This window comes from Biomphalaria glabrata, chromosome 11 (assembly GCF_947242115.1).
Source record: "Biomphalaria glabrata chromosome 11, xgBioGlab47.1, whole genome shotgun sequence".
Lineage (NCBI taxonomy): Eukaryota > Metazoa > Mollusca > Gastropoda > Planorbidae > Biomphalaria > Biomphalaria glabrata.
The window spans coordinates 9,746,544-9,769,042 of NC_074721.1; the positions used below are offsets into that span (position 1 = coordinate 9,746,544).

At 34.2% G+C, this 22,499-nt stretch overlaps 1 protein-coding gene across 1 annotated transcript in view; it reads right to left on the reverse strand.

Annotated features, from left to right (window-relative positions):
* Positions 1-5,825: 5,825 nt before the first annotated feature.
* LOC129921611 (mucin-2-like) overlaps positions 5,826-22,499 on the reverse strand; it is a 361,373-nt gene continuing 344,699 nt past the window's right edge. Inside the window, exons 13-17 of the mRNA XM_056004463.1 lie at positions 22,225-22,293; positions 21,423-21,491; positions 8,803-8,888; positions 8,604-8,646; positions 5,826-7,445 (exon numbers count right to left, since the gene is read on the reverse strand). Of these exons, the coding sequence (XP_055860438.1) occupies positions 8,623-8,646; positions 8,803-8,888; positions 21,423-21,491; positions 22,225-22,293 (248 nt within the window). The 3' untranslated portion in view covers positions 5,826-7,445; positions 8,604-8,622. The remainder of the gene's footprint in view (positions 7,446-8,603; positions 8,647-8,802; positions 8,889-21,422; positions 21,492-22,224; positions 22,294-22,499) is intronic.

The following is a 22,499-nucleotide window of genomic DNA, read 5'->3' on the forward strand; positions in this document are numbered from 1 at the left end:
ACCTATCTATCTATCTATCTATCTATCTATCTATAGATAGATTGATAGATAGATAGTTCATTGAAATTTGTGGTTCTCGTGTCTCGCTTGCAGACATTTCTATAGGATAGTCTTGGGCGGCGTTTGTGTCTAACTTCCTCAACAAACTCTGCATATAAATATATTTAAAGATATATCTGGTACATATCTGGTATGCAGGTGACATGTCCGAGCAAGAGCGAAGAATTCTCTGTATTACGAAAACATAGATGCTATACATATTGGTACCAAGGTGTAACTTTAGATAGCAAACTAAAAAATTTGTGACCACATCCAGGAAGTTGAAAGAAAAGCCTCAGGGAAACTTTGCATTGTGCGGAAGCTGGTATCCACGAAGTGGGGTTCTTGAGTAGACATGCTTCGATTACTGTATTTAGGAGCAGTACGATCACAGAAAGACTACAGTCTACCTGTGCAAATCTATTGCTCTAGGACAGCTTTTGAACAACTTGATAAAATACAGTCCCAAGCACTAAGATTTTTCTGAGTAAACTTTAGGACAAGAATAGTAAACTCGGCTGAAAAAATGGCTAATATAGGTCCACAAAACCCTTATACATGAGCGGTATAAAAGTTTGGATGAATACCTCCATGCTAGAAAACTAGTGGATGGTTGGAGATGCAGAAGACGTATCCAGATGCAGTCTTTTATGCATCATGCCACTAGACTATATGATAAAGCTGGCCTCTCCACCAACCAACAAAACATTAAACGTTTTCATCACCGTCCCCCCTGGTGACTCCCAACAACCCCAGAAATACGCTTGAAACTAGTAGACCCTAATGCCACTAAGCTAAGTCAATTATCTAACGACCTTCAAATTCTAGCATTGGGGACCATTAATACTTTCAAGCCCAGTGCCATTTCGGCATAAACTGATGGGTTGGCATCAATAGATTCTGGAATAGCAGGCTACGGAGCCTACATCGAGTTTCTTGGCTCTCAAAGTCTTTGCACCATAAGGTAGTGTTTTCAGTTTTGATGTGGAGGCAATGGCAGTCTGTGAGCATTAAAAGTAGACTCACAACTCGGCGAAGGACATTTGAGAACAACTCAGATTGTTGTGGCACTGACTCAAAACCTGTACTACAGGCTTTGCAAAGCCATGGACCATGCCTCCCCCCCCCCCCCCCCCCCCAATATCGACAGTGTCATCATGGCCTCACACAACATAAAGCAACTATATGGCAACCTGTAATAATGCAGTGTGTACCGAATCTCTTAGGTGTAACTGGCAACAATATTGCAGACTTCTTGGCTCACCAGGGAGGGCAAATACCACCCACCGAACAGGCTGCGAGTTATGATTATGCTATGGCTATAATAAAAAAAAAAGAAATGGAAAAGTGGTTTGAGTTCTAGGACATGTCTGAAAAAGGCCGTGGAGTCTGGGAGCGCATGAGGCGCCCTGACCGCACTTCCCCATGGTGGAGGCTGTCAAGGCCTGAGCAAGCTATTATGGCCTAATTTTGATTCCCGGTGCCCCGCTGCGTGTCTCATATCCTTTTCGACTGCCCCAGACTTGCTAATTTTTGTCTCGACAGGCCTGGGAAACCAAAAATTCTGACTTGTATGGTGACTTGTATGAATTACGATAAACATTAAGGTTTCTGTCTTCTATCCAGAGTTTTTGCAAGAGAGAATTTAAGACACACATACTCTCACTCAAATGGAGTTTGATGATCATGATGCATGTTGGCGAAATTTAAAACGTCCTAATTGGAAACACAATCCCTCCAGGAGATGCACATTATGCCTCAAAGGCAGAGTAAGTGAAGGCTTGAGAAGTCAAATATTCTCTGGCAAAACCCCTGGAGAGACAGCTTGCTGTTATGCGTTGTGCATGTATGTCACCATACAGGCCGAGGTACGAGGACAGTGTCCGCTGACCTACTTGATGTCCTCTGGTAACTGAAACAAGTTCACCTTAAAGACCTCTGCTTATCTGCCAAGTGCTTATGACGGAAATTCGAGGCTCGACAATTGCATCAAGAGGTTAAGCATGAAATGTACGTGCGGCGCATCACACAGAGAATTTAGATGCCAAGAAAATCACCAACAAAGTATGTGCACCTCTGCCATCATCAACAACATTGGCATAGACGAATGTCAGTCAATCCAGGTTAAATTTGAGCTGGCAAGAGGAAGACATCCGAAACTTGAACTTGAAGAGACCTATCTCCTGGACGCGAGACTGTTAGCTGAGGATGATTGCGGCGCATTGGACTTTGTTTGCAACCTGGCTGCATGTGAACCTGCAGCACCAATGAGAAGCGTCTATCAGGAGGGTCTGCTGAAACAGCGTGTCCGATCAGCGGCTGTGCTGAAGAAAGCAGTGCTCGACACTATCTCATTGTGTGTGAAACGGCCACGTCAGCGTCTCAACAACAACCTGGTTATTTGAAGAAAGAGAAAACGGCACCGGAGGAAAACAGTGCGGATGGCTTCATGGGAAACACACTGCCTGCGCCTGTGGCTGCCACCAATCGACATCCATCTGAACTGTCAAACCTTTACTGCACTGTTTCTTTATGTGATGAAATGTGCTTAGAAGTGGGCAATGTTATAACCCCAGCACGCACAAAATAGTGCAGACGGTGTGCACTATTAGTGACTAGACTAGGAAGGTTGTTGACATTAGAAAAGAGAGAACTATTTCCGCTGAAGTCGAGAGCCGAGATGACGAGGCTGTGATTAAGGCAGATGTCCTATATTTTAGCCTTGTCTCCATGTAAGTAAGCACCTATACCTTGTTAAGTTGCTTCCATTCAGTTTTTACAGTTGCTCTAAATAGCTGACATTTCTCTGTGTGGAAATATATGCTACAATATGATTCCCTTTTTTGTAATTAATTTAATTCTCTTTGTAAAATATCTGTATCTTTTGTTGTTTTTATTATTATGTATATTATGCAATATTATGTATATATTGTATATTCTATATATTAAGTAATCGTCTGCAAATATTCTGACTTTTTTTTTCCAGAACTAATGCAATTAAGTAAATCATTCATTTATGTAAATTAAAAATATTTATGGACCTAAGACTATTCCTTAAGCACTAGCAGATACAGGGGCGGATGAATTTTAGTAAAGAAGTCACACAATTTGTATACGAGTTTATTACTTATGTTAATAATATATACTAATTATTTATATTGCAACCTAATTTTTTAAAGATTATTTCTCTAGTATGTTGGCCGAGTTAGCGCGGTAAGAGGGGTTGATGACATCAATTCCCCCCCCCCCACACACACACCATAAACAGTTCGTGAAGTAATTATGTACGAAGTTAAGAATGATGAAAATGCAAAGACGAATTGATTTTCTAATACAAACTCTTAATTTTCACTTATGCGTATTCCAACCCTAACTGGGCACTGCGAAATTCGTTTCACATAGGGCCCTGCAATCTTGAAGTCCGGCCCTGATTTTTATGACGTCATTTTTTTTCGCGCAAAAGCTACGTGGGGTAACTCTGGTCCAACTTGTAGAAGTAAAAGAGTTATCTTACCATGACATTCGTTGTTGTCAGGCATGATTGGGCCACGAAGATAATTTAATATTGAGAATATTCTATAATTTTTTAAAAAATTAGAAGATATTTGAACATAAATAGAAATTCTATACTATATTCCGTTGTTTTAGATTGTTGTTTTCTTACTTATAATTAGATATTAATAAATAGGAATGCATTTTAAGGAAATTCATATAGTTAATAAAAAATTGGTATTAAAAAGTTTGTATGTCTAAATAATGTCTCTTCAACAGATGTTCACAAAACCTAAGAACATTACCAGATTGCTCTACATTACAGACTTTGACTGATAACAAATTCCATTTTTTTATCTGAACCATGTTTTGTGGAATTTTCATACATCTGTGAAATACGCTAAAATTAAAAAAAAAATATTGTCTGTTAAAAAATCTTGAAAATTAAAAATATACTTTTTCCTAACCTTAAAATTTTTTGTATAGTTCAAGTAATAAATTGAGTTAGTTTTAATTATCATTTTTTTTAAATTTCCAATTTAGTAAAGTTTTTACTTAATTTTTTTTGGTCAATGCAGAAATATCATCTTTCAACATGCAATATACAGCCAACCTGTACACTATCTCGCATATGCATGACATTGCCTTATTGGGTAAAGACACCACTAACATTGCGAGAACTTTCATACAAACTGTAAGAAGTATCTCGACCAGCAGGTCTTAAAATAAATAACAATGGAATTAAGAATGTTATGATGTCAAAAGAAAATCCGACAGAAAAACAGTTCATTAAAATTAATAGCCACAAGTTTAAAAATGTAAAAACATTTAAATATTTAGGAAGCAAGGTATATTCCAACAATGATCAATGTTAGAAGTAAAGAAACGCCTAGGGGGCAAGTAACAGATCTTTCTATAACACACAACACACAATTAAAAGCAAACTTACATCTAAGAAAACCATTTACAAAACCATCATCAGACTTGTAGTGATATGCAAGCGAAACCTGGAAAGCTTGACGCTGACAAAAAAAATAATAAAATAAAAAAAATCTGCTAAATATTTTAGAAAGAAAAAAATATGTTGCCAAACATAAGAAAACTGGATGGAGGATTCGCACCAACTAAGAAATATACTAATTATATGAAGACCCATACATAGTGACCGAAATAAAAAGGAACAGATTACGTTGGGTAGGTCACCTCGAAAGAATGTCAGAGAACACAGGAGCAAAGATTCAAAGATTGTTTACATGCAAAAACCAAAATGTAGGCGTCCCAAAGGCAGACCACGAGTATGGTGGCTTAATGACTTGATGACGTGGAAGCAGATCTACAACAGCTTAAAGTGCACACATGGAATATAAGGCACAGGATAGATCAGAATGGAGCATGTCAGGGACCTGTACTGTAGCACCACAGGGATGGATGGATGTAATGTTGAGCTAGTCTACGCCGTTTGGATTCTAAGTGATCTGTGAGCTACTTTAAACTAATCTAGGTTGCCCTATATTCTATAGAAACTATTGCTAGCATACTATTTTCCCCACAATCTTGCTTGTAACAAACAGCAATGAAGCAAGTTAAATGATATTACATCGCTTTCCATAGATAAATGACTGAAAACCAATTATTTAAGTCAAAGAAAGACAAATATTACAATCTAAATATTGTTACGATTCTCTCCTCCTAATCAGGCCTTCTGTAAACACTGCCAAACACAACACAGTACATCTACACATCAAGAACCTGACAACAAGGCTCCAAATAATCTAGTACTTTAATAAGGGTCAAATAAAACAGCCAATACGACACAATTGGCAACACAATAAACTGCTACAACGTTAGACTGTATATCACTGTACTAAACTCATTAACTCTACTGTCTCTTCTTGGACTCGTATGTTTCACTAGAGGACTGCACCAGGACCCACTTCATGGCTGACTAACAGTCCCGGTCTCAACGCTCTCCGGTCTTGAACTTCCGCTTTCTTACACACTGTCTCTGGTCTGTCAGGCTTATGATCAGATGACCATAACACGGGGGCTATTCACGTGCAAAGTTCATGCCAGTACTGTCCTTTGCCTTTCAATATAGCACGCTAAACTGTTTTACTGGCCTGTGTCACCTATGTCAGCTAATCACACACAGTTAACCCTTTTGCGTCGCGAATAGTGTTATAACAATATAGTAAGACATTATATATGATATAAACTATATAGAATATGTGTAAACTAAAGATAAAAATATATATTGAAAAGTTTAACTATATCACTGACACCAAAACAACAAGTAAATAAAGCAAGGTTTTATTGATTAATTTCGCAAAGACAATGACATGATTATTAATATGTACATAAATACATTTTTACATCAATGTTATACACACTTAAGACATAAATATGTAAGATTAAATAAAGACATTTTTAAAAATAATATAAATAATAATATAAATATTCTTTATATTTTTTTTTTTAGAAAAATGAATTTACATAAAGTTTTCATTTAATGTGGTCATTTGCAGATTGGTATCTGCAATTTATTGTTTTCTTATCTTATTTAAACAGTTGAATGTGATATTAATAAATTGGATGTTATATTGGATGTTCTGACCAATTCCATAAAGGATATTCCTTTAAATCATGGTTAAGAGATATATTGACAAGTCAGATGTAATTTAAAAAGGATCAATTTAGGTATGTTTAACTTGGGTCAGCCTGTTCTAAGTTAATCAAAGTAGTCTGCATTGGTGCAAGTTAAAACAATTTGATTTGTAATAGATACCATTTTGCAAATTTAAAATATACTAAACAGATTTAAAAAAAAAAGAGAGGGATTAGCTGAATTTAAAAAACATGTTAAGCCAAAAGAAAAAAAGTTATGCTAACTTAGTGTAGCTACATTGTGCCTAAACATTCTTTTATACAAAATAATTTTATGAGACTGTTTAGTTTTCAGCTAACACCACAAGAGATAAAAAATGAGTGTTGCATAGAGATGGAAAATGATATATAATATTCCAATATTATAAAAAATAATGACTGCATTTCAATAAATAAAAATCAGGTCGGACAAGATATCTAATGCTTAGTCAAGTCTTGCTTCAAAAATGTCAAATGGTTAATAATTCAGAAAGTTTTAAGCCCAAGTATCAGAAACTTAGTTATCTGATAAATCCAGACAACCTGTTTATCAAAAACAGAAAGTGAGAAATAAGTGTAGACATACACATTCATATATTTATCAGTAAATGTAAAAACAAATATATTTACATAAACAGAGATTTCGTTAAAAAGCCAATTGAAGATTTAGTTTAAACTTAGCATTTGTTTTTAAATAGTAATGGTAATAGTAACAACAAGCTAAGAAAGTAAATAAAAAAATAAAAAAAAAAAGTGATGGGAAAAGATATTGAAAATTTTTCACACAAATGTTTTAAAAATGGGGAGATTGCAGCAACTCAAATAAGAAATAGCTGAATTCTTTTTAAATTAAGTAGAATTAATTATATTTAATATTTTCATGACATTGCATGAGTTTAACTGCACTCATACACACAAAATGCATGCAAGGCACTATTGTTTCTGCATTTAGATGAGAGGACTTTGTAAGCTTTCTATGTGGTCCAGGCAGTCTGAGCATTCTAATATTGATAATTGCTTTACAGGTATTGTAATAACTTCTCTCCCTAAAAAAAAAACCAATAAAATATTAATGAGTTTGAAAATGTAGAGCTTTAAAAAATCAATTAGAATTGTTTTTATAAGTAAACAAATCAAGGTGTAAATTTGCTAATAACACAATGATCTTTTTGTAAATTTTATTTTTAGTATTTCAGTTACAAAAAAAAAAAAAAAAAAAGTAAAAGGTCTGCATCATCTTGGAGTCTTTCTTCTTCTTTCAGTCAGTGCTCCTTAAAAATAAAAATAATACATAATTATGAAATGATTTTTAAAAAATATTTCTTTTTACAAAGCTTATATGAATTCACTCTGTGTGTCTTTTAGTCTGTTAAAAAGTTCACATTATTTCTCCCACACCCATTGTATGATCAAGCTGAAATTTCTGGCAATTTTCATTTTACCTGACAAAACTAGAATCAATATTTAAAAGAATTAGCCAATCAGTTAATTAGCTTTTAATGAATAATTACTTTGTTTAGTATTTCGAATAAGAGAAAGATATTGTTCTTGAGTGAAGCTAAATTAGTCCCCTTTATAGGTTGTTGTCAGAGTCTTAGTGAATACAACATAAAAAAATAGATAAATATACAATCTTCCATGTTCATAAGCTCTCCACTAGAAGAGTGGTTACTTTAGGCTTGAGTAGCCTGAGAACGCAACACTTGCAAAGAAATTAGAGGATTAGAGGATAAAATGACCAGGGGGTGAAGTTACTGGGAATAAAATGACCAGGGGGTGAAGTTACTGGGAATAAAATGACCAGGGGGTGAAGTTACTGGGAATAAAATGACCAGGGGGTGAAGTTACTGGGAATAAAATGACCAGGGGGTGAAGTTACTGGGAATAAAATGACCAGGGGGTGAAGTTACTGGGAATAAAATGACCAGGGGGTGAAGTTACTGGGAATAAAATGACCAGGGGGTGAAGTTACTGGGAATAAAATGACCAGGGGGTGAAGTTACTGGGAATAAAATGACCAGGGGGTGAAGTTACTGGGAATAAAATGACCAGGGGGTGAAGTTACTGGGAATAAAATGACCAGGGGGTGAAGTTACTGGGAATAAAATGACCAGGGGGTGAAGTTACTGGGAATAAAATGACCAGGGGGTGAAGTTACTGGGAATAAAATGACCGCAAGTGAAATGATGGAGGATGAAGTGACTGGGAACCCTTTAAAATATAAAAAAAAAAACTAATTTAATGAAAATTTAATTTAATTTCGTTTTTCCTTACTCTCACAATGCCCAAACCCAAATGAGAAGCTAGGTCATTAAAAAAAGACAGAATTAAAGATTATTATAAAACACAAATCAAAATGTATAGACAAAAATTAAAAAGATTAAAAATTCTCATTGACACTTTGAAATAATAAGATATATAGTTATTACCAATGGCTTTGCAGCAAAGCTAAGCTATGTTAATCGTTGTATGCTGTGAACAAAGTAAAAATGACTTTTTTAAAGTACGAATTTAGATAACATGTAAGATGAATTAACGCAAATTTAACTAAACCTTTAACAGTGACTCTAAAAAGATATTATCATATGATATAATAATTACTAATTTTTTTACTTTGAGAAGACATACCTTTTTGGTTCCACATTTTCTAACCACTAAAAATACAATGAAAAGAACCAATGCTGCTCCAAAACTTCCAACAGCATAAAGAATGCCTGAAAAATAAGCATCAACAGTTGTAATTTTTTTTATATACTAAAAATCACAAGAGAATGCTTAAGTTAAGCTTTATAGAACAGCCCCCCCCCCTTCTCAATTTAATGATAGGCAATGAGAAAGATTTAAATACAAGCTAAAACTACTGGACTAATAATATTTTACTCAGTATCAAAGTCTTTGAATTGTAATGACTCAAAAGGTAGATGCATAAAAGTTGGGACTAATCATGGATTTCTTTATAGACGCGTAGTTACATTTAAAACTTACAACTAGATTAGAGAAGATTAACAGACAAGAGACACCTCTTGTAGTAGTCCTTAGGAAAGGACATATTTTTTTTAGATTCTGCAACAGTGAACTGTGTCCTCCTTTTAATAAATAAATTATTATATTTCTAAATTGCTGGATTATATTGTTCTATTTATTATGCTGTTCGTGTTCTTTATACTTTGAATTTGAGTAGGCCCCGCACTTTCATAGGGCCAGCACTAATTCAAGGTGTATAAATTATTAAATTAAATCATATTATAATTTAAAACAGATTTCCCGCACCCTCTTGTCGATTTACCAGGAGCTCAAGGAAATCTTCCGAAATTACAAAATATACGAAAAAATCTTTAGAATATATGGAAATATATAGACAAAAATTGTCATTTTGGGGTGTCACACAATATGGAAAACACCAATCCTATGCGCGATAAATAAAAACGGCATTATGCATTAACCCTAATTGTGTTATCTGGTGAAAGAAGCTTCTCGCACCTCAAACTAATGAATAACTGCTTGAAGTCAACAATTCTCAAAGATAGATTGAAATATTTGGTAATTATTGTTATTTAGCGTGATCTATGTAGGAAACATAATTATTATGATATAATGTATGACTTTGCTACACGCAAGGCTCATAAAGTAATTCTGTACGTAGTAAAGAATGAATAAAATGCAGAGACGAATTTATTTTCTAATACAAACTCTTAAATTTCACTTATTGTCCACTTCCCTACCTAAACTTGGCCCCTGTTTCGCATAGGGCACAACAATGGTTAAGTACGGCCCTGCTATTTAGTGATCTGTAAATATACATAGTAGATTACTTGTTCTCTTTCCATGACTTCTTGGTCACAATGGTTAAGTCCGGCGCTGCCATTTAGTGTATATAAAATGTTTGCTTGTTAAATGTTTTACATGTTTCGGATGTTCCTTCAGAGTTGACGATAGTTTTCTTCCTAGTGCAAACCTCCCGCAGGACGAAGGGGGATGGGAGCGGGCAGGGTTTGACAGTCCAGCATGCAGCCATTCGTAGCGAGATGTTTATCTCGTGGGGTGACTATCCGCAGAAATAAGAGAATGATCTTACCTTTACATCTTCTCGTCTTGAGGGAAGAAGAGAATTATATATATAGATATTCAAAAGAAAAGATGTAGAAAAAACAGCTGTTGTATACAAGTGTAACATCAGGTCATTTTAAGAGGTATCAGACCTTTGAAATGTTGCTATAAAGAAGACAGCAGGGATAATGAATTGAAAAAAAATTTAATACTGAATTGTTTGATATATAAGCAAGTAGTGTGACCATTTTACATACAAATATAAAGCCATAAATAAAGACATTTCAATTTTAATATAATAGCCATATGAAGCAAAGCAGATAGAGTTTAAAGGGAAAGAAATAACAATTGGTGGCTATGGAGAGGGGTATGTAGAGATAAATTGGAATTAGAAAAGGCTAGAATGGTACAAAAGAGCTGGATAAATTGAAAAAAGAAAAAAAAAGAAATGGAAAAAAAAAGAGTATGACAGGTAGGATAAAGTAAAAAACGGAGAAAGCAGAGGTTAGGGATAAGACAAAATTAGAAAAGGCTTGGATGAAGCTGGAAAAAGCTAAAATGGAAGCTGAGCGGAGGGAGAAAAAAAAACAGAAGCACAATTAATAAAAGATGAAGCAGAAAGAAAGTGAAATAATGATTTAGAAAAAAAAAGGTTAGAGACAATTGAAAAAAAAACAACAATAAAAAAATAAAACTAATAATATAAGAGATAGTAGTAATGTTTATAACACAAATATTACTTCTCCAAATGAAAGCACTAGTTATGAAAATGACACAGGCAAAACCATCACTGGAAATGACATTTGTGTTAATAAACTCTGGGTAAGAAAAAAAAAACACAGCCTTCGAAGGAAGCTAGAAATTGTATATCACACTGTTTAAAAAGTCCAATGAAAATGAATAATTGTAATATAAAAGAAGAAGATTGGTCTCAGATCTTGTTAAATTTTGTACAGGGACATGTATTTACAATTTGTCAAAATCATAACCTTAATATTCCTGACAGTTATCAAATCCTAAGAATGAACTACTAAATGCTTATTGACACAATGTCAGTATATTTAAGAAAAAAAAATGAAAATACAACATTAAACCAAGTAGAGCCACAAGAAGTTGAGAGAATAATTATTTGAATAAATGATTAGGTTTTTGTGAAAATTAATAATATTTTTAATGAAATTAAAAATTTCATATTGGTGGACACTTTTATAAAAGAAATCCTAAGGATGACCATATTAAACTAATGAGTTTAAAAAATGCTTATTCCAGCAATCCATTTTCAAGTAAATAACATTGAATTAGTGATATTTTCTCAGAAAAATAGTAGTAGGAGTAGAAATAAAAGTCGAGAAATTCAACACTTTAGGATGAATAACAGTAGAGATAGATCAAACAATAGGGTAGAAACATGCAATAAATGTGGAAGAAAAAAAATATAGCAAAAAGGTGCAAGAGAACACAAAACAGGAAAATAGTGGAAAGAATTTATGACAGATAAGACAGTACACATAATCTATAACAGATCAGAAAGTAGAAATAATTATAGATCAGACAGCATCAAAATATAAAAACAATTGCAACAGCAATTACAGTAACAACAGAAACAACAGAAGCAAAAGTATATAATATAGAAATATAAGATTCTGATAGTGTTTATTTTATAAGGGAAAACAGAAATAATTTTATTTTTTACCCAGCATTTATAAATACTATGCCTATCAAAGCTGTACAGAATATACACTGGACTGTAACACTTAAGTAATCAAATCAGATTTAATTAACCCTCAGTACTACAAGGATTATAATAGGACAGTAGAGTTGGCTGAAGGCAGTGTAAAAAAGTTTAAAATATTCAAAGTTTTAATCTACACTTGTCATTGTGAGGGAGTAGATATATATAAAATTAAACAGGTCATGTTGATTGGCAACTTACCAGAATAAAGTCTGCCAAAGGTCTATACTAAATATTTTTGGTAAACAAGTAAGGAATTATTAAAGTTAAAATTAAAAAGGCTACTGTAATGATAAAATTATATTTGACAATGTATTGGCGTTGGGCTAGCTACCCTTTCCTGTATATGAACCACTAGTCTATAGAAACAACAAATCAACAGAAGTCATGCACCTGGGAGAAGATGGAACTAAAGGTTGAATGTTTATGACGCATGTTGGTGAAAGCCAGAGTCATCTGGAAGCCGAAGACCATCATATCTATCAGGACCACAACCATGCACCTGGGAGAAGATGGAACTACAGAGGTTGAATGTTTATGACGCATGTTGGTGAAAGCCAGAGTCATCTGGAAGCCGACAGGCCGAAGACCATCATATCTACCAGGACCACAACCACAATCAGTACATGGAACATCCGGACCATGTATGAGACTGGGATGACAGCAGAAGTGACAACTGAGATGAAAAGGTACAACCTCACCATCTTAGGACTCAGTGAGTAAAGATGGACTGGTTCAGGGCAGAAAAGACTGACGTTGAGTGAGCTACTTTTATACTCAGGACACGAGCCAGAGGCTACACACATTCATGGAGTAGCCCTGATGCTGTCTAAGCAGGTTCAGAGAGAACTTATTGGATGGGAAGCGCATGGACCAAGGATAATAACAGCCTCATTCCACACAGTGTAGAAGAGGATTAACTTAGACATTGTCCGATGCTACGCCCCAACAAACGACAGTGCAGAGAAGAATAACTATTTTTACTACAGGCTGACCAACCCTAAAAAGAGAATCATCATCAAAATGGGCGAATGCAATTATAAGGTTGGCAATAACAACAGAGGATATAAAGAGATAATGGGAAAACATGGATTAGGTGAGATGAATGAAAATGGAGAGAGATTTGCAGATAGGTGTGCCATGAGCAACTTAGTGATTGGAGGACACAAAGAATACACAAAGCAACGTGGACATCACCAGATCTATCAACAGAGAAGCAAATCAACAATGTCTGTATTGTGAAGAAGTTCTGTCACCTCTTGAGTATGTACATAAGACGACGAAGAGCAGATGTTCCTTCAGATAATCATCGTCTGTGCACTCGAGTGAAACTGAAGCTGAAGAAGACTTGGACAAGTGGGCTTAGCAAATGCCAACACTACAATACCAATGCGCTGAAAGACTGCACAAAACAGGAAGATATTAAAGTTGCCCTATCAAACAAGTTCCAGCTCCTAGAAGAGCTGCTAGAAGAGGAGACAGTAGAACAGATGTGGCAGAAAGTGAAAGAAACAGTAACCTCTACATGCTAAGAAGTACTGGGTCATATGCCCACAAGGAGTGGCTTTCAGCAGAAACTCGTTAGAAGATCAAGGAAAGAAGAGAGAAGAAAGCAGATGTGAAAACAATTAAAAACAAGAGCAGCAAAAGGAAAAGCACAAAAAGAATATGCTTATATAGATAGGAATGTCAAGCATAGCATCAGAATAGACCTGGCGGAACTACATTGAAGCACTGACAGAAGAAGCAGTAGTTCAGAACAGTATCAACGACCTCTACTCAGTCATCACAAAGTTATCTGGAAAATTTGCCATGTCAAAGAGCCCACTAAAGGACAAAAATGGTGACGTGATAACAGATGAAGAAGGACAAAAGAAGAGATAGATTGAACATTTCCAGGAGCTTCTTAACAGACCTACTCCTGCAAACCCACCAGAGATACCACCAGCTGCAAGAGACCTACCTATCAAGTGTAGTGCACCCACTAAGGAAGAGATTCTCAGCGCAATCAAGCAATTGAAGAATGGCAAATCTGCAGGACCTGAAAGCATCCCAGTTGAAGCACTAAGGGCAGACATTGATACCAGTGTATAGTTACTCTACAATCTCTTCTGCAAGATATGGGAAAAGAATAAGGGCCACAAGAGTGGAAGGAGGACTACTTTATCAAACTCCCAATGAAAGGTGATCTGAGTTCCTGCTCCAACTAACAAGAGGTAACACAAATGTCCATTCCAGAAAAAGTGTTTAACCGCACTCCGCTAAACTGAATGAAAGATGCTGTAGATCCACATCCACATCTCAGTGACCAACAAAGCCGGCTATCGAAAGGAGATATCATGCAAAGATCAGACAGCAACACTACGCTAAATTTTGTAACAGTCCATTGAATGGAACTCCCCTCTTTATCTCAGTTTTATAGACTATGAGAAAGCGTTTGACAGAGTGGACAAACAGACAGTCTGGAGACTTTTGAGACATTATGGAGTGCCTGAAAAAATTACAAATATCACCAAGAAGTCATATGAGGGGATGACTTGTAGGATAGTGCATGGCAGAAAACTGTCAGATGCATTTGAAGTACAAACAGGCAAGGCTGTTTATTCCTCCCCCCTTCTTGTTTCTACTTGCCATAGATTGGGTCATGAAGATAGCAACAGGTCAGAAGCTAAACAGTATACAGTGGACACTGTGGAAACAGCTAGATGACCTTGACTTTGCAGATGACTTGGCTCTTCTTTCTCACACACAACATCATATGCAGGAAAAGATAGGTGTTGTTGCGGACAATTCAGCTAGAATGGGTCATACCATAAACAGAGGGAAGATCAAGGTGTTCAAGATAAAGGCAATCAACAATATACCCATTAAAGTACAAGGTGAAGCGCTAGAAGAGGTGGAAAGCTTTACCTATCTCAGCAGTATTCTAGATCACCATGGAGGAACAGATTCAGATGTCAGAACCCACATTGGTAAAGCTTGAGCAGCCTTCCATCAGCTGAAGAACAACTGGTGATCTAATGAAATAAGCACTAGCAATAAGATCAGGCTCTTTAACACCATTGTTAAGCCGATAATACTTTATGGAGCAGAGACATGGAAAACCACCATCACTACCATAAAAAAATCAAGGTATTTATCAACACCTGTCTGGGGAAGATTCTTATGGACAACTGGCCAGACATGATCTCGAATGAGGAACTGTGGAAAGAACAAAGCAGCAGCCCATTGAAGTAGATATCTTTCAGAGATGCTGGAGATGTATAGCTAACACCCTTCGCAAGCCTGCATCAAACATAACAAGGCAAGCCCTAACCTAGAACCCAAAAGGAAAGAAAAAGAGGGACTTCCTAGGAATACATATCGCAGCATTTTGGAAGCAGATGCCAAGCATATGTGCGAGACGTGGGGACAGTTGCAGAGCCTTGCCCAAAACCGAGATGCCTGAAGAAAGCTGGTTGCTGGCCTATGCTCTAGAAGGGACCAAAGGCAGAAATAAAGGTGATGAGCTGTTCAAGCTTAAAAGTCAACAATCCCATACGAAAACGAAAAATAAATTGGTCATAACACAGCTTCTCTATGCCTTACTTGCATACACTGAACATGATGACCAGCTTGCAATCAACAAATTTGCGTACAGTGCCACCTTTTTTGGTTAAGCTATAAACCTCAGTAAAATAGAAGTCATGTTCCAGAAGTAACCGAATAAAATGTACTCAGACCCCAATAAAAAAAAATCACAGCGAATATACATCCCTTAACACGCTAGACAACTTCACATATCTGGAAAGCATAGTATCAAATGACGCATTTTTTTAAAGGGAGGCTGATAAGCATTTGATCAGGGTTAGTTATGCTTTTCGATGCCTCGAAGCGAGAGTGAAACAAAAAAAAAATTGCTCAGCCCAACTACACAAATCAGTATCTATCAAGCTCAACCCCTATTTGTGAATATGAGACATGGATACTTTATAGACAGCAACTAATACTTCTTGAACGCTTTCGCCTAAGATGTTTGCACACCATCATGAACTGCACTATAAAACAGCGATCTTTCTGCTAATGCCTGTGTGAACTTCTTATAGTCCGACAGTCATGCAAGGCAGGGCACGTATAACATATGAGGGACAAACATATGCCAAATGCAATCTTTTTTAATGAGTTGAAAGGTGGTCGGCAAAAATGAGTGATTTTACTTTGCTACAAAATGCATATTTTACCCAAAATCACTTAATTTTTCATTAAAAAAAGCCATCATGATTATAATTATTGGAAAATTAAAAGTATGTATGTAACATTTGAGAAGTTAAACTTTAAATACTTCCTTCCAAGCTAATAATCAGCCAATAGTTTTAATCTAAAGATTCAACGTAAAATGTCACAATGTAAGCTCTGGATTTTCTATACTTTTGAGTGACTTAAGAAACTTTCTATTTTAATCACCATGAACAATTACATTTAGAACTAACAGTACACAAAAAGAACTCTTCCGATTGGCAGTCTTTACCCCACTGCTCATTTTCATCATTACAAAAATAATCTCAACATGGTTTTGGGCATTTACCCTTCTTTAAGAAACTATTCAACAAAATGAAGCTCAGTCACCTTATACTATTTTTTATTATACAATTACAGTAGAAATTGTCAAAATTTTTGTAATTTCTAGCTGTAATTGTTCTGTTTAAAACTAATGTAAGATGTAAAACATTGACATGAAATTAAAAAATCTGAATGACCTGTAATAATTATATACATATATGCAGGGCCGCTGCTACCTTTTGTGCAATGTGTGCATTGCACACAAGCGGCTGAGTGTAGTGGGTGGACAAATTTCTATGCCAAGGTTTTTTTTGTTTAAATTTTTTTATTTAATAGAAAAAAATTGTGAACAAATTATAATTATTTCATTATCCTTTGAAACTTGAGGGGGAGGGGGGGGATGATATTTTCTTACAATAAGAAGTTATTTTGGAGACTTTATAAACTCATTTCTATCCTTGAATTTTTGCGAGGTGTTTGTGATATTTGTTATGAGTCGAATAGCCCACACTGTAAGTAGATCTAGTAAATAAACATTAAATTTTAGAAAGATTTTCACTTTTTTTTAAACGGCTGTTAGTTGACAGTAGAATATTTTTGACCAATAATAAGAGTCTAGATGTAGATCTACATTAAGTTCATTTGTGTTCTAGTTTAAAATACATTTTTAATAAATATCTTCTTTTTGTAATATAATTATCTTTTTATTTTATATGATACAGACATTACTCCAAAAAAGAAGATTAAGATGATTACGTCCTATGCATCATGAATTTAGTCATGCATATTAACCAATGACCTAAATTCTGCCAAGTCACTGGTTTTCCTGGCTAGTTCAGGCAACCCATTCCATGCTCTAATAGCGCTAGGGAAGAAAGATCATTTGTACAAATTTGTCCTAGCATATGGAACGAGGAATGTGCCTTTATCTTTGTGTCTTACTTAGAATTTTATTAAATTTTGTATTTGCATTTGAAGATTATGGTTCAGTGTTATGTAAAAAAAACTAGTTTACTTTTAAGGCTTTTATCCTGAAGGCTTTCTAAATTTAGTGATTTTACTAAAGGTGTTACTCTAGTCTTCTTCTTCTTCTTCTTCTAGCCAGCTTTATTGCTGCTGAGCTGTGAGCTCTTTTGTAGACTGCAAAAAAAAAAGTGTGCTGTTTTCTTCAGTTGTTCAGCACTGCCGTACAGGATGTTGGTTATGTTGGGCTGTAGTGGAAGTAGGGTCTGCCTAAGGTGGATTAGGGAGGGGCATTCAAAGAGGATATGGTTTACGGTTTTAAAGGGGTGGGCGCAGTGTCTGCAAAGGGGTAGTTGTGTGGAGTTTATTTTGTAAAGGTGGTAATTTAATAGTGGTGTGTGTCCTGTTATTAGTTGGAAAATTGTAGATTGTTCTTGGCGGGGGAGGAAGTTAATACTGTCCAGTTTGTTAGGCGTAGTCATTTCTTTGTACATAGCTCTGCCTGTGTTTCCTGATGCCCATTGGTTGAGCCACTCCTCTTTGTGATTGTTGACTAACATTGACTTTAGGGTGAGGTAGTTAACAGGTCTATCTGGTTGTTCCATAGATGAACCTGCCTTTGATAGATTATCTGCCTTTTCATTTTCCATGATGCCAATGTGTCCAGGGATCTACTGTAGTGTGATAATGATATTTAATTTTGATATCATCTGATGGATTATCACAATGAGTGTTGTTAACTCTCTTGGGCAATTTGAGGTGCTGCTGTTAAGTGCTTGCAGAGTAGATTGGGAGTCTGTAATAAAAAACATATCTGATGGTTGTTGCACTCTTTCATATAATTTGTTTTCCACTGTCTGTAGTGCTATGGTAATTGCTTCAATTTCGGCATGGAAGTTTGAGCAGTAATCGCCACAGGGTGCGCTTATCTCAAAGTGTTTATTTTTAGGGAAGACCAGGAAGGCACCAAGACCAGCATTGATTTTAGCTTTGAAAGCCGATCCGTTTGTATAAATATGGATAGCTGTTTTTTGATAGCTTTCAATTGTTTCAAGCGTGCCTACTTTGAGCTCCAGTGGTTTTGATTCTTTTGTTAAGGTGTTATTTAGTAAATGTGTTTTGATGGTTGGTTGTTTGTAGTTTAGTCCGGGTGTAATGTTACTCTAGTCAAATGTGAAAAATGTGAATATTCGATTGTTATCAATCTCATTGCTCTATTTTGTGTCTGTTCCAGTTTCTTAATATTTTCTTGAGTTAAGGGGTCCCAAACAGAGGATATTTATTCTATTATTGGCCTAACCAAGGTTAAATACATTTGAGTTTTATGTTCTTATTTGATAAATAGAAATTTCTTTTAATAAACCATAATGCTTTGTTTTATTTTTTGATAGTTTCATCAATATAGGGATAACATGACAGTTTTTCATTTATTATAACACCTAGGTATTTTGCGTTTTTAGTCTGTGTTACTGGTTTACCATAAATAACATAAGTGGAATTAAAAATTAATATGTTTTAGTTTTTTGTTTCTTACTCTTAATAACTTTTTTTTTGGGTGGAAAGACATGCTCCAATTTGATTGTCATTTCTGTAATCTATATCTCTTTGTATCCTGTGTTGCTTTTATTGTTCTATATATTAAGCAATCATCTGCAAATAATCTGACTTTTGTTTCTGATCTAATGCAATTTGGTTAATCATTTATGTAAATTAAAAATAGTAGTGGACCTAAGACTCTTCCTTGAGGTACACCTGAGTTTACTGTTATTGGTGTTGATTTAGAGCCATTTATTATTACAGTTTGTTCTCTCCCTATCAGAAAATCTTTAATCCACTAATGCAATGGACCATCAATGTCAAAATATTTTAATTTTTTAAGCAAAACTATGGTGGTGAACTTAGTCAAAAGCCTTGAAAAAATCTAGTAACATAGCATCTATTTGCTCACTATTATCTAAATCTTTTGAAAAATCATCAATTAGTCCTATTAGTTGTGTTTCACTTGATCTATATTTCCTAAAGCCATGTTAGTATGGAGTAAGGACATTATGTTTGTCTAAGTGGTTTATGATGTTGCTACATATTATGTGTTCTAGGATTTTACATGTGATGCTGGTAAGTGATACTGGTCTGTAGTTACCTGGGCCAGATTTTTCTCCATTTTTAAATAAGGGCGTGACATTAGCTATTTTACAGTCCCTTGGTACTTTGCCCTGGTTAAGAGATGCCTGAAAAAGTATTTTGAACACTGGTGCTAGCTCATTGCTTAGTTCTTTGAGTAATCTAGCTGGAATACCATCAAGTCCAGATGCTTTATTCGGTTTGATGTTGGCTAATAGTTTTTGGATTCCCTTTTATTTTGTACTTCTCTATCTTCTATGTTGTCTACTTGGTTCAAATTAAGTAAGATATCTTTGTCTCCTGGGGCTGAGAATGCTGATACAAAGTATTTATTTAGGATGTTAGCTTTAGTTTCATTATTCATTAGTTAAAACAGTATCTGTTTCATAAATATTTAATATTAAAACTAGATAATATTTAATTTTTATATTTAAATTTCTTCAAGTGTTTTATTTAAAAATTTTCATGTTTTTAGTATTGGATTATTATTACTATTATTCTGTTTTGTTTTATTGATCATCTTTATTTTTAATGCTGTGCTTCTCTAATTTTGGGCCTACTTAGGGGTGGGGGAAGGGGGGTTCATCTAATAGGGGGAGGGCACAATGTTCTGATAAAAAGGGGTGTTATAAAATGTGTGTGTTTCCTTGATCATGGTAAGAAGAGGTAAGACAATGAATTGGTGGTTATGCATAAGCATAATACAAAAGTGAAACAGCAGACTATCTCAAGACATGAAACAATAAAGATGTTTAGTTTAAATATCAATTTATTTCATTACCATTTGATCTATATTTCATCTCAAGCTAAATTTGTAAATATTGTAATAACAGTTATATTGATTTGTTGTTCACATAAGAAGTTTGTTCAAGTTATATAAAGTTTATTTATTAAAAATATAAATGCTGTTTAGAGTGACATGGCAACCACAAACCAACAACAAGGGGAGGGGACGTCGAGAAAATGTTTTATTTTCAGTGTAATTTATCTGAATATTTAGAAAAATTACATTATATTTAATGTTTTGAAAATTTAAATATATTAAGTTTGAGACATCATTTCATTTTCTAATAAAACCATTTCAAAACATTTTCAATTGTGTTTTTCTTCTAGATTTTTTTTCTCGTAATTTCTTCCAACCATTGCACTTCATTCTGGTGATGACTAAATAAGATCACGCCCATTACAAATGCTCATGCACAATATGTAGGCCTACCAAGAATGTCCCTCACATAATACTATTGCCTTTTTATTATTAGAATTAATATGGCCATTAACTGTTTTTTTTATTAGGAAGTATTCTGAAATAAAACACATAACTATTACCTTTTATAAATATTATCAATTCTTACAATTAGAAAAAGGCATTGTAGATACCAGGAAAAAGAATTTGTGACATTAAAAACACTAGAATACGCTTTGCACAGGGACTTAAAAATTATTTACGCAACACAATTTCAGAAAAAAACAACTTGTTTAAGTGAATTTTTTAACTTAAATTTGGATTCCATATATAGTATTTAATAAATATAACATAAAAATCATGTTATTAATAAGACTATTTTTCTTTTCTTTTTCATTACCTTTTAAAAAAAAATGCAAAGTTAAAATTGAAATAAAACATCTTAAAGGGAATAGGATGCAAAAACAATGAGATTATCAAAGGAAAAAAGAAATGGTCTACAAAATTGGATTTAAATCAAAGAGCGTTTTAGGTACAGTCTTAAGCTTAGTCTAAATGAATTCTTATTACTGGGGGAAGAGGTGGCACTTTAAAAAAAAACACAGAGGTGGCCACAATAATAGCAGAGACCATGCATTTATATAACAAGTTATAGATGCTTACTTTTTGTCTCAGAGGAAAGTGTTGTGGATTCTCCTATGGGATTTGAGGAGACACTTGTAGGAGCAGCACCTGTTCAAAATAAATCACAAATGTAATTAAGTAACTTATGTAATAAATAGTGTAATTTTGATGCAAAATTTTTATTTTCGATAAATACTAACAATTTCATTTGTTGTTTTGAACTAATAGTTTACAGATATGTTTATCATACACATAAGCTTTTTCTCAAGCAAAAGTCCGATTATCAATTTGGCCTTGCAATTTTATTTTTATTAAGGCTTTCAATCTCCACATATTAGGACCAAATTATTACATTTTTTATATTTTTCACACAAGAAAGAAACTAAAAAAGTTTAATTAATAACAGCTACTGCTGCAAAAATGAGACAAAAGATATAATTAAAAAACATAAAAAAATTGTAACGAAAAGATATATAAGTAATAAATGAATATTCATAAAATGTTTTAAAGCTGGAAACAATTCAGCTTCTGGTTGAAAATAATAGATCAAAAATAAAACTCAATTGTTATGGAAGGATATATAAGTAATGGATGAATATTCTTAAAATATTTAAAAGCTGGAAACTATTCAGTTTCTGGTTGAAAATAATTAATCAATAATAAAACTCTTATATTATAGATATAAAATATATTTTTAGTTAACTACTACAGTAGAAATCGTTATAATTGAACAATGTCTGTTTTAAATTTATGCAAGATGTAAATGATTCACATGAAATAGAAAAATCTATATGAACTGCTATTATTCTATTCTTTTATGACACAACTAATAGATGCTTACCCAATGTCTGAGAATAAAGAATGGTCTCTTCTCTTGGCACTGAGGAGACAATTGTAGGAGTGGCACCTGCTACAAAAAAATGTAATTAAGTAACTTATGTAATAAAAAGTGTCATTTTGAGGCAAAATTTTTATTTTCATTTAATACTATCAATTTCATTTGTTTTGAACATATAGTTTACAGATATATTTATCATACACATAAGCTTTTTCTTAAGCAAAATGCCCATTATCAATTTAGCCTTGCAATTTCATTTTTTTTATTAAGGCTTTCAA